We start from the raw sequence: 12,034 nt of genomic DNA, 5'->3' as shown, positions 1-12,034 counted from the left end.
AAAGCTTTGGCAGTATTAATGATGATCCCCAAGTCATTGTTCTTGACCAAAACACATCTAAAAATGTACTTACTGTCCACCAAAACTGCCTGACTTCCCATAGGTATGCAGGTTCACTATCTGACACAGTCCATCTCTCATTCCTACATGCACTTTTTATGCAGCAGTAACTCTCGTCTCATTCCCTCCACGTGCCCTATCGCCAGTGTGGCTGAGGAGAGGCAGGGGACCGTGGAGAGACCACGGGAGCCAGCTTGCATGCTCAGACCTATGCTAAAACGCCAAGATTAAATCTAGTGGCTTAACGTGCTGGTTTCCCCCCACGCAGTTCATTCCTACTAAGCTCCCTTCAGCCTATTCCCCTTCTTTCCTACTTGGTTACCTCACGCAAAAGTTGATTTTTAGAGACCACTGCAACATTAGATAGAGTCCTCAGGTCTTGCAGGGCTCCAAAGCCGCTTAACACAGACAAGGAAAGATTTGATTTGTGTCATATACAATTTTGTTCCAAGTAAGCTTATGACATCATCATCTTTGTCATCTCATAAAATGTCAAAAGACCTGCAGCAGTATGAGAGACTACATTTAGATGTTTGGAGGGCACCCAACACTGGTGGCAGAAATTTTCGTGCATAATAAATGGCTGACCATGTGTGTGTTCCCGCGAACAGAATGCGGAAGGACTGCCACGCAGCTCACCACGAGAGAGGTAACGTTGAAGAGGCGGATAGTGGCGGGGGGTCTTCATCTAGCAGCAATTCCACGGGCAATTCAAGCCAGTGCAGTAGCTCGCAGCCCACCAGAGATGGAACCCCTCAGTTGCAAGCTTCATCTCAAGAGGTCCACCAGCGTGCAGGTATTTGCATAATTTCCTTGGCTTTTTCTGGAGTCTTCTCCTAAGGGGCCGCATAGGCAGATGCTTTTGGGGCGTGCTTATATGCAGTGGAAAACTAATTTTAGAAGGAGAGAGCTTTGTCTTTCCTAATGACCAAACACATGTGGGAGATGGCTTCCTGATATTGCTCTAGCTATTTACTGGAAGGGTGTAAGACAAACGTGATTCACCAAAGGTTCCACTGTCAAACTCCTTTATGTGTAACTTTTGGATTAGGAGGTGCCGCTAACAATGCCAGAATGAGAAATACAGACGGGAGGGAGCCTACCTGTGCGATGCAGGGAGCCCGTACCACAGCGAACCCGTGCTTACTGTTGGCTGGAAACAGCAGAAGTGAAACTATGCAAAAATCCTAATTATCTTGGAAGGACCATGACGATTTGTTTGAGGAATTGGTTTGGCTGTTCGTCAGCGGATGTGGAGAACAAACAAAATAGAAAATAACTTCTTATGTCTATACAGCAGTTACCAAGAGAAAATTAAATGTTGCCAATCGTTCTGTCAACTAACAGCTGAGCCCTTCTCACACTAAATTAGGGATTCAAAAGTACTTCAGACATTCAGTAGGTAGAACTACTGGCCTTCACATTGGAAATGTATGTGAAGTTTGGCAGTGGGTCACTGTGAGACCTATCACTGTGGGATCAGGACTTATAATGTAAAGCCAATTAACTCAACCTTTCAACAAGTTGTGGTATTCCGGTACGAATTAAAGCAGAGAAGTAGAGGGGTATGAAGCTTGTTTGTTGCCCGTTAGATCATTTTGACCTATCATTAAAGAAAATGGACCGGAAGGGAGAAAATCTTGCCCTGAATATAAATCATGTTGTAAGAATAAAATAACTGCTGCTTTTAATTGAGTCTAGCGTTAGAAGAATCCCCATGTGCATACTCAGAACTTGCCACTGCAGTAATCAGAATGGCAAACTTAATTGTAAAATAATGATCCTGAGCACGCCATACGAGAAGGAAAGTTAATTGTGAGTTGTTTAAAAGAACGTATTGGGTGCCCAGAAAACCGCAGTCAAGAGAGAAGGTCACACTTAGTTAAGAAAAGCAACCTGGCTTTGAGGTAAAATGAAGAAATGCACGACAAAGGCAAGGAAGTGGAAAACGGCAAATGCAAATCAGTGTTCAGTCCTGAGAGACCATTGATAAGAAAAAGAGAATGAAACAAGGAGGAGTTTCTGGCTAGCATCATTAGGGACTAAAAGATGAAAGTGGGTTTGTGGCTGTTTGTTTTTAAAAAGTATTAAAAGCAAAAGAAATCCTAACAGCCGTCTCGATCCGTCACTATATAGAAAAGCAGAGCTGTCAATAATGCAGAAATGAGAAATGTCTGGTCTGTATTGGGAAAAATGCAAATGGTCTGTTTCTATGATCTGATCATGAAGTAGTTCCTTCCATCCTAACAGCTACAAAGAATATGAAAGAGTGGCTATCAAAGCTATATGCTTAATTGAGCAAATCCAAGTGACTCTCATTTAAGAAGATTTTTAAGAGAGCTGGTTAAAAAGCAAGCTCTGTTTCATCTTCCGTATGTATCGGGACACTGAGGGGATACCAGAGGACTGGGAAAGACCTTGCGCTGTGCCTGTTGTTAAGGAAGCAGAATGAATAGGGTGACGTGCGTAATGCATGTCTGTCAGTCTGACTTTGGTTCGGGACACTGTTGGCCTATGCAGTCCTAGTGCCCTAATTTAAGAAGGACATTTTTAATTTGGCAGGAGTTCAAAGAAGAGCCAAAAAATGATCAAAGATCTGGGAAATACATCGTGTAGTGAAAGATTACGAGCTTTCAAACAATCTGTATTGTAAAAGATGCTTTGATCACAGTCTGTAAGTACTTACCTGGGCAACAAAAGGTGACCAAAGATGGTTGATTCAAGCAGACTTGGATATAACAAAGCTAAACAAATTCCCATTTGAAATCAAGTGCACGTTTTCAACAGTGAGAATAAATAAACAGCGAAGCAAGTGACTAAGGGTTCAGATGGGTTCTCCATGACTGGAGATATTGGATGCATTTCTTAAAAATAATTGTAGTAATTAGTAATACCACACAGGAATTAATTCCAGGCAGTTCTATGGCCTGTGCTATTTAGCACAGCAGACCAGATGATCACAGCAATCCCTTCTAGACTCACAATCTATGAATCGAGTGCATTTAATGTTTTCATATTTCATTTTGCAGCCTGGTGCCACTGAGTCTGCAAAATGCAATGAAAGCCCTATATAAAAGTGCGACCAAAATCGGGAGCATTGGAAACGTGTGGGGTTCTCCCCCAAAGTGTCCTTATTTCATGATGCAGTTTATAGAACAGCCTTTGTTTCCTAAGTGTTTTCAGAGACAGAGTTATTTATGCGTAGACGCGGGTGGTCTCCTGTCCAATGCTCTAACCGCTGCATTTGGGGTGAATATAGAATACTTTTGGACAGGGGTCAGCTTGGCAGTTTAAATCACAAACAGATGTTTGGCCAGATTAGCCCCGGCACAAACTAACACACCGCAGCCCCTCTGTTCTTAATTCCAGTCCCTTCTTTTTATTTAAAAAGGGTAACGTATTAAAGTAACCATCAGATGTAGAAACCAAAGCACTTAAAACCCTGGAGTCTGAAGAACCTGAAGCACATGCCCTCCCCATCGAGCGCGTCTGACGTGCAGAGGACACTGGCAACGCGGCACACAGGAGCCACCAGCATCTGTCCCACTGCTCTCAAGCAGAGATCTTGGGGCTCTTATTACGGAGAATGGTGCTTTGCATCCCATCTTAGGAAAATTATTTTTTTATTGTTTGGAGTATAAAAGTAGAACTAAAGATATATAGTAAGTGGGGTGCGCAAGTGTCCAGTGCTTGCCAAACCGACAAGGTTTTAGTCCAGCTAAAGAGCTCCAGTTAGGTTGTGGCCCAGCTCTGTCATCCGACTCTGTGCCAAGGTACCTAAATTCTCTTTGCCTCAGCATCTGAAAAATGGGGCTAAAGATATCAACCTCTGGAAAGCAGCTCTGTGGATGTATAACAGGGTGTTTCAGCTATATCATGCCAATAGTTTGGATATGAAATTCTGCCTCATTGGAACTCTCATGAATTCAGAAAACAGTCATGTTTCTAGAAGACAGTGTGAGATTTATATTCCTTTATGTCTGCAAAATTTCAGTATCTGGAGGGGTTTCAGTGCTTCCCTCCCCTCCGTAGTTTGCGTATTGGGAAAAAAACAAAGAAAAAAAAATTTCCCAACAACCTGGAAATGCCTGCCAGCGAAACTCGTTTCTGCGTTGATGGCTCTCAACAAGATTTTCTGGCATCAACCCTCTACCCCACGGCTATAGCTAGGAAACCAAAATGCCAGCTTGTGTTACTGTTTGGAGTTTCCTGGAAAGCACGAAAGCCAAGCAGGCACGGTTGCGAGCGGGTATGTGCTGCGTAAGCCTGCCTTACAGCCTGTCTGCAGGAACAGGCAACTCTTTTGGCGCCTGTGGCACACGCCAGCCCACTGCACGCCATTTGCAGAGTGCCTGGGTACAAGCAGGTATCTGGTGGGTTCACCGGCCAAGAAGTTGATTTATTTTTCATTCTATGCCTATTTAAATATGCAAGCATAAGAAATACAGAAATTATTTGTTTCAGTGTCCCGAGGTGTCAATATGAATGTTAAAAATGGGGGGTGTAGGTGCAGGAAGCTAGAAGTCGTCTAGGCATGGCAGAATGGTGCACCCGCTCTACTCTCTGCATCCAACAGCGGCTGCATCAAGACACTTCACAGAACGAGGCAAGAGCCTTATGTGGCTCTCATTCCAACAGACTACCCTAACTAGAGGTGCTCACATCTTTTCAGTCTGTGATATACTATAAATATAGCTCTTGGAACTCAGATAGAATTTAATAATAGTCTTTAAGTCTTGTGGCGTGAATGCTGTAGCCTTCCACTTGGCTGAATTCTCAAATTCTCCTTCCCCATACGCAGGAATAATTATTTTTAATGGGACATTGTTTTAACTCACAGTTTTTTGGTTTTATTTTTGCATTTAATTATACCAAGCCATTTAAGGTAAATATATTCAACATCCCCCTACTTTAGTGTGGCTGTCAAAAGGGAGTGTAGGTACAGCAACACTATGCTCAATCATTCACTGGGCAGATTAAAACGTACGTGGCAGGACAGGTGTGAGCCTGTGATTAGAATACTTTCCTTGGGGCATCTTCTCATTTTCCTCTCTTTTGACTCTGTGCAGACCACTGAGGCTATGCTGACCAAAAGCCAGAACCCCTGTAGCGGAAAGCACAGAAAGGTTCATGGGTTTAGCAATTTGTTATTTCTGTTATTCTTGGGATTCTTATGCTGATGAAACCAGTAGTAATATGCCAATAGTAATATGTACACACGGGAGACTGTCAATAGCACAGAGTTCATCAGGATACCACTTTAATATATTAATCTTTCTCTTAAAGGTAGGAGAAAACCCAGGAGCCAGTCCATCCAGGCACACGGTGCTTTAAACCAAAGGCCCCCTGCTTCAAGTCACTCTGGACCAATTGTAGAAAGCCGCCAGCCTTTCATCCAAACATCTACATCTGCCCACGAAATTCCCCAAAGGCTTTCTAGTAGTCAGCTGTCATTCCACAACTCGGCAACATCTGTGTTTTCCCAGTCCCCTGCTGTTCCCGTTGCTGGCCAGCTGACTGTGCAGGACCGCGCTGCAGCAATGCTTAGGTCCAGTCTGGCCTCTTCCACCAGCTCAACTCTCAGCCTGCTCTTCGGCAAGAGAAGTTTTTCAAGTGCTTTGGTGATTTCTGGGCTCTCGGCTGCGGACGGAGGTAACACCAGTGACACCCAGTCATCCAGCAGTATGAATATTGCCATGGGCCCATCTGCTAGAGCAGCAAGTCAAGCAACTCGGGTAAGGCTGAAGCCAAAATTGCAGGACTGAGCGTGAACTACTGTACTGCTCTCCTCTCAGGTTCTTCAACTGTCCTCGCCACCATTTGGTTTCTTCCTTCTCACTGGTCAGAAAATAGTCTCTTCCAAAACCATGCCAGGATTTTGGTAGTCGTTATGGATTTTGCTGCATCACAATGAAAATGAGACTGTTTAATATTAGTGTGTATATGAAAGTGATGTATTTGTAAGGAACTGACTAGTTGGCTGTTATACATGCACCTGAAATTGCAAACTGGGGCAAAGTCCCTCTTCCTTTTACTCAGACCATGCACTTAGGTCTCGTTTTCTGCAGCCCAGGTGATGAGTACCATCATAAGCAGACTAAATAGCTCCTTCCTTGCTTGCTTACACAGGACTTAATTATTTGTATAAAGAAGAATGGTTCCCACTGAACAGTGCATTTGTTCTGTCCCTTTCTCTGACCAGAAATCCAATCCAGGACCTGAAAAACCTTATTGCTGAAAGGGTTAGTTAAGGAACTCTGTAGGACACATTTCCCAAAGGAAATCTGCATGCCCTGTGATTCAGCATTTTCTAACAGCAAAACAGTACACAGAGAACTTCCAGCCCTCTTCTCAGTCGGGTCCCAGTTCTATTGCCATCTTCCCTGGAAAATTCAATGCACACAGTAGTGTTACTGTTCTGTTGTCTACTTAAGTATATTTATTTAACTTCAGTGGCCATCAGTTGCTTTCCTGAATTTTGAAACTTTCACCTCAGCACTACAGAGCAGTAACACGAGAAGACAGATTAGGGATGAAAGGTGACTGCAACCAGAGGTTGAGTGACAACATAATTAAGACTGACTTTCACATTTGGCCTATCAAAATGGAAACTAAATTGGCAAGGGGAAAATTGTGGCTATGAAAGTCCAAAACACTTTCCTGCTACTATCATTCTGAACTGTGTATAACTTCCCTGATTTTCAAAGAATTCTCCAAACCCCAAGTAAAAAAGCTCTTTAGCCTGTGTGTATTTTGCTCTCAACCCAAAAATACCATGTGCGGTACAGTTCCCTGGAGTTTTGCCATGAACTTCAATGAAAGTTGACTGCATGTTACTCATCCCACTTCATTACTCTAATGAGCATTAATATTTCTACATGTACAGCTGAACATATGAGAGAACAAGGCATAATTCCACTCTGGAGGGTTTACAGCCTAATTTGCAAGATTCAGCCAGTCTGCAACACTGAGTACTAATGGTAGGATTCACCTTGTCTAACTTGAAGCCTTCGCAAATTTGGGCATGAAGTCTCAGTAGACTGTTGGTGTGGGCTCTGTATTCAGTGGAGAGGACAATCCACTTCATCCTCTCAGCTGTCAGGAAGAAATCGTCCCCTGGGACACTCGTATCTCTCTGCCAACCATTGCCAGCCTAGATGATACACTAAGACTACACAGTTACATTTAAATGGAGGGAATCGTGGCCAAAGTAACTGCTCAGAGTCCAGGTGCCTATGTGAAAGTGGTAAGAAGGAAGTGTTTTATTTAAACATTAACATAGCACTGTTCTGGAAAGCTTTTATACTAATGGACTCCTTACAATGGGGTGACACTGCACATAACACTTTCAGACTGATAATTGCATTCCAGTTTTGATGAAAAGGTTTCTTTGTAAGTTGGATTTAAAATTCGGTGTATAAAGCAAGGCCCATAGCAACCATATTTAACTTCTTAGAAGTCAGCCCTGCTTGGAGCAGCCGTTTGGACTGGATGACCTCCAGAAGTCCTTTTCAATCCAAATTATTCTACAGCTCTCTATACGTGTACATCTGTGGTACTAAACCTCTAGCTCCTGATCTGCTTTTCTTTCCATATGTATGCGTTACACAAAGTGTGACAAGTACCTCTTCAGAAGTCCCTTGTGAATAATGCATGTTAAGAATCCCATGCAGTTTCACAGAATGACATTCCTAAATCAGTTTTTAACTTTTTTCACCTGTCACTTCAAAAAATAGCTGAAGTGCTACATAGAAATTTCCTAAACTAGCTGACTCTTTCTTTCTTTCCAGCAACTCACCGAGACCTGCGAAGCAACCGATGATGCTACAGAACCAAGACCGCGGCGAGAGGCAGGTCCGGCCCATGCCATCTTCATGAGTCAGAACCTGGAGTGCAGAAGGGCCAGCCAAGAAGACATGGCCCTGGAAGATACTGCTTCTCAGCAAAGCCTGTCTGAGGAGCAGTAAGGAGTAATCCCAGCGCAGCGGCCACGCGCTTCTTAGAATTACGTAAAGACCGAGTTAGGTCAGGGAGCTGCACATGGGTTTAGGTTTTTTCAAATATAACAAGCAACCTCCAAATGTTTATTTTTCTAACTTCTACACAAGAACACTATGGGGTAGATGTTCTTCAGCTAAAGGCCTTCGCATGGGTAGGGTTGGAAGATGTCCTAAAAAAACACACAGTGCCACCTCATCTCAGGTTCTTGTAAATCCTAGAACAAAGAACACAGCCTGTTTAACGTTCCTTCCCCTGGAACCGTTAGAATCACAAATGAATACAGTGGGAAATATTAATACAACTCAGTGAAAAGCACACAAGACATCTCTTTCCTGCCATAACTAAACAGCTGATTGCATGCAAACTAATTGGCATTTGATATGTAACATATAGCAAAAGGCAGCACTGAACAGAAGCAATGAATACATAAAAGGACAGTACAACATGTACTGTAACATTAGAGCTAAATCAAATTTTTTTTTTCCAATGGCAAATCTTTATTTTTCTTTAACATGTTATGCAGGTGGTAATTCTGAATAGCAACATAGCATCACAGATTGATATACTGCATGCAGCCATACTGAAATATTGTGTGAATGAGCCATGCTACACAGATTAACAAAAGTCAAGCGTGATAAAAGAAAGTATCCAGTGCATGGAAAGCCTTCAAAGAATATGGCGCACCTTATTTGCAAAGAAAGCAGCTTCGCATAAACAGCTGCTCTTAGGTATTATCTTGTGCTCCTGTTTGCTTTACAGCCGTGTTTCTCAAATTCCAGGCAACAGCCCCCTTGGGAGTTACAAGAGGGCCCAGAGGAATCCTCCTCAAGGACAGGAAAGTGCGAAGCAGGCTGTAATTATTGTTTGGAAGTGTTTGTATTAGGAAGGGAACAGCTAAATGCCTTTAATTGCTGGACACAGCTCAGTGTCCATAAACACTTGTAGCCAGTAATTACAGAGCATTCTGATTTCCCTACCCCAGAGAAACTGAGCTGCTGCCAAATTAATAGTTGCATAAAAAGACAGATGATGCAAAAAGGGAGGCCATGCTTTCACAAAGTTTGAGAAACACCAATTTACAGGAATGCATGACTACTTTGGAAGCCAAAAGGCTACAACAAATCCTCTACTATAGCATCTAAACACACACGCGCCTGTTCTCTCTCTTTTTTTTTTTTTAATTAAAAAAGTTGCAGCTATCAGTGACTTGCTGTTCCTCTTTACTGTAACTACCATAGATTGTTTCTAATTCTCAACACAATGATGTGCAGCCAGGCTGTCTTCTCCCAATTAACAAGAAAGATTTAACAAGAGATGCTGTAGCTAAGTCTCATTACTGTTTAGGCGATACACAGTTGCATTCTCAGCTTCCTACTGTGCCACACTTAAGATTATAAGTAGTAGAACTAAGTAACACCTAGTGAAAATAAAATGATCCAAGTATGTTTTGTGTGGCAGCAGTTTTTGGGTTTTCTTGTTTATTTTGAGTTGTTTTCACTTGCTTTCTGCCTTATGAAATTGAGAAATCTATTCTTTTTCTTTCGCTTCAGATCACGATGAACTGATTATTTATAAAGCCCAGCACAACCTAGGCAAAATTCTGCTCATGTTCGCAAGGGTGAATGCAGAGTATTCATGTACAGGCCCCTGAGACAGGTGGTCATCAGTGCAGTTTAGGCCCTACTAATGTCTCCCCCAGCATCCAGGTGTGATGTGGAAGAGGAAACCGAATTCAGCTGCTCCCTACTGACCATTCCTGGCAGATTGTAGCTCTCCTCCCACCACCCTGCTCATGAAGTGCTTCCTTACAAATGAAGGATGGTTACACAGGTAGGTGGAGGGCGCTTGCTAAAACCTGCCAGCGCCATTTCTGCCGTGGGTCTTTTGCATGGCAGTCTACTAAGATAAACCATCACTGCTTTGTCTTCCTAAACCACTGCCTTGCATGGAGGCAGGGTAAACAGGTGGCTGTGGAAAGCATTAAAAACTTTCCCATATTCAGTTAGCCTCACTTAGGCCTCCAATTTTCACATCTTTAACATAAGTTTGAATTAATTTCCATCAAAAATAACTCCAATAGCCCAATCAACCTAAGTTATTCTATGTATCCAACTCAAGGACACTAAACCAGACTGGGCAACAGCTGTACAAATCCTTCCAGTGGCAAGCAGCTGTATCTGCTTAGAACAGACCAAGGCCCAGCACCACATCTTCTGCAAGAGACTCTACCATCTCCATAGTCTCTGATACTGCACCCCAAGATAACGCAGCTGCCTCACATTTCCTCACTTAGTTCAAGCCACCAGCCCTGGAGCATAACTGTGGGGACAGCAGTGTGCCATGAAGCCCAGCCTTCTGCTGCACAGGGTGGCTGCCAAAAAAGACATGTTCTAACTCCTTTGTTGAGGCACAGAGCACAAGCAGGACAGAGCAGGAGGCAAGGTATGATTCAAAAATGAGTTCCTTTACGTAGCCATGTCTTCCACAGTTTTTCTTTTGCGTTAAAGTTAGTGGGTTAAAAAAACTCAAGACTGACCATTAACAACAGTAACAGAGACAAAAAAAATAAATTGAAGATGACAACAGAAACTCTCCCATGTTACATTTCTCCATAGTATTAGAGATAGTCTGCTGTTACTAATAAGACTACTGCTATATGCAGTGTTTTTAAATATCGGCCAATCCTACAGAATAATCAGACACAGTGGTTAGAAATGAAACCTGGGACTAGATATGAGGTTGTATTGATTAAACACATCTTAGACACACACCCCCTCCATGTTTGCATGAGGCAGAGATAGACCTGATTACTCCGTACATGACAGAAGACACATTTAAAGGTCTGATGCACACAAAGCTAATAAACGGGTACCTAACTTTTACACAAGGCCTAATTTCAACAGTGAGCTGCTCGGAACAGCATTCACTGCATTTAAGACAAATGTTAACAAAAAGGACTTGCCAATGTGAGTCTTTTTGCCCTCAACAATATAGCTAGATATTCTCAATATCTATGAATGACATTCTGAAACTACTAAGTTCTTAGGAGGCTCTGTGATGTCATTCACAGCTTTTTTTAAAAGCTCGTTATTAGAATAAAGCAAGAAATGTCACCGGCATTTGGCTCCAACCTACCAACTGACCGCTCCACTCTTGCTGGGGAATTTAAGTTTAAGATTAGCTGAATTTTGTGCAGCTCATCTTAGAAGATTAGAATTACCAGCGAAATTCTCCAGCATGTAATAATCATTGTCTCATCGATGCGTATTTTTTAACTACCCAATTATTACCATATTTAGATTACTCCCTGGATTGGGAGCTGGTATTGAATTACAATGTTTCACTGCTACTTGTACATCCTTAAATCTGCAAGACAGACATAGTACTTATAATTAACTTTGCAGTAGGTCCAGTGTTAAAGATTCACCTCTCTCATTCAGCCTTCTCAGAATTTTACAAGTCAAAAATTGTCTAATGCATGATAAATAATGCAGGCCCTGTTTATTCCATGCTGTGTGCAATTTTATGTTGGAATTACAAGCCTCCTTGCCAAAAACATCCTCAATTCTTAGGCTTTGAGAGAGTAATTGGTACCTCATATTCTTCCCTTTTTTGCACCAATTAAAACCTGCAGGTGCACTAATGTTGTCATCTGGAATCTTGCTGGTACATCAGAGGTTATTTTCACCAAATGTGTGCTATTAGTAAAATCGGCCCATTGGGGGATTTGTGAATGCTCTGTTTGTTGTTACAGTGCTCTCAAGGCCTTCCAAATATTTTACCGGTGCAAGACCAGAAAATAAATTTTTACCTCTAAAGTAAACACAGGGTGTCATAAAACCCAAGTTCAGTTGGAAATATTACTTTCTCACTCACTCAATGTATATGTGAAACAGGTGAATCGTTTCTTCAAGACTGTCTCAGATTTAAAGGCCAGACGTGACTGTTAAGGTCATCTGGGCTCTCCTGCTGA

The 12,034-nt window shown here is 42.4% G+C and overlaps 1 protein-coding gene across 1 annotated transcript in view; it reads left to right on the top strand.

Annotated features, from left to right (window-relative positions):
- PCNXL2 (pecanex-like 2 (Drosophila)) overlaps positions 1-8,351 on the top strand; it is a 155,112-nt gene extending 146,761 nt beyond the window's left edge. Inside the window, exons 32-34 of the mRNA XM_009891164.1 lie at positions 672-856; positions 5,347-5,795; positions 7,851-8,351. Of these exons, the coding sequence (XP_009889466.1) occupies positions 672-856; positions 5,347-5,795; positions 7,851-8,027 (811 nt within the window). The 3' untranslated portion in view covers positions 8,028-8,351. The remainder of the gene's footprint in view (positions 1-671; positions 857-5,346; positions 5,796-7,850) is intronic.
- Positions 8,352-12,034: the final 3,683 nt, after the last annotated feature.

This window comes from Charadrius vociferus, unplaced genomic scaffold (genome assembly GCF_000708025.1).
Source record: "Charadrius vociferus isolate BGI_N301 unplaced genomic scaffold, ASM70802v2 scaffold78, whole genome shotgun sequence".
Classification (NCBI taxonomy): Eukaryota; Metazoa; Chordata; class Aves; order Charadriiformes; family Charadriidae; genus Charadrius; species Charadrius vociferus.
The sequence above is the reverse complement of the archived record's forward strand: the minus strand, read 5'-3'. Positions and strand labels throughout refer to the sequence as shown.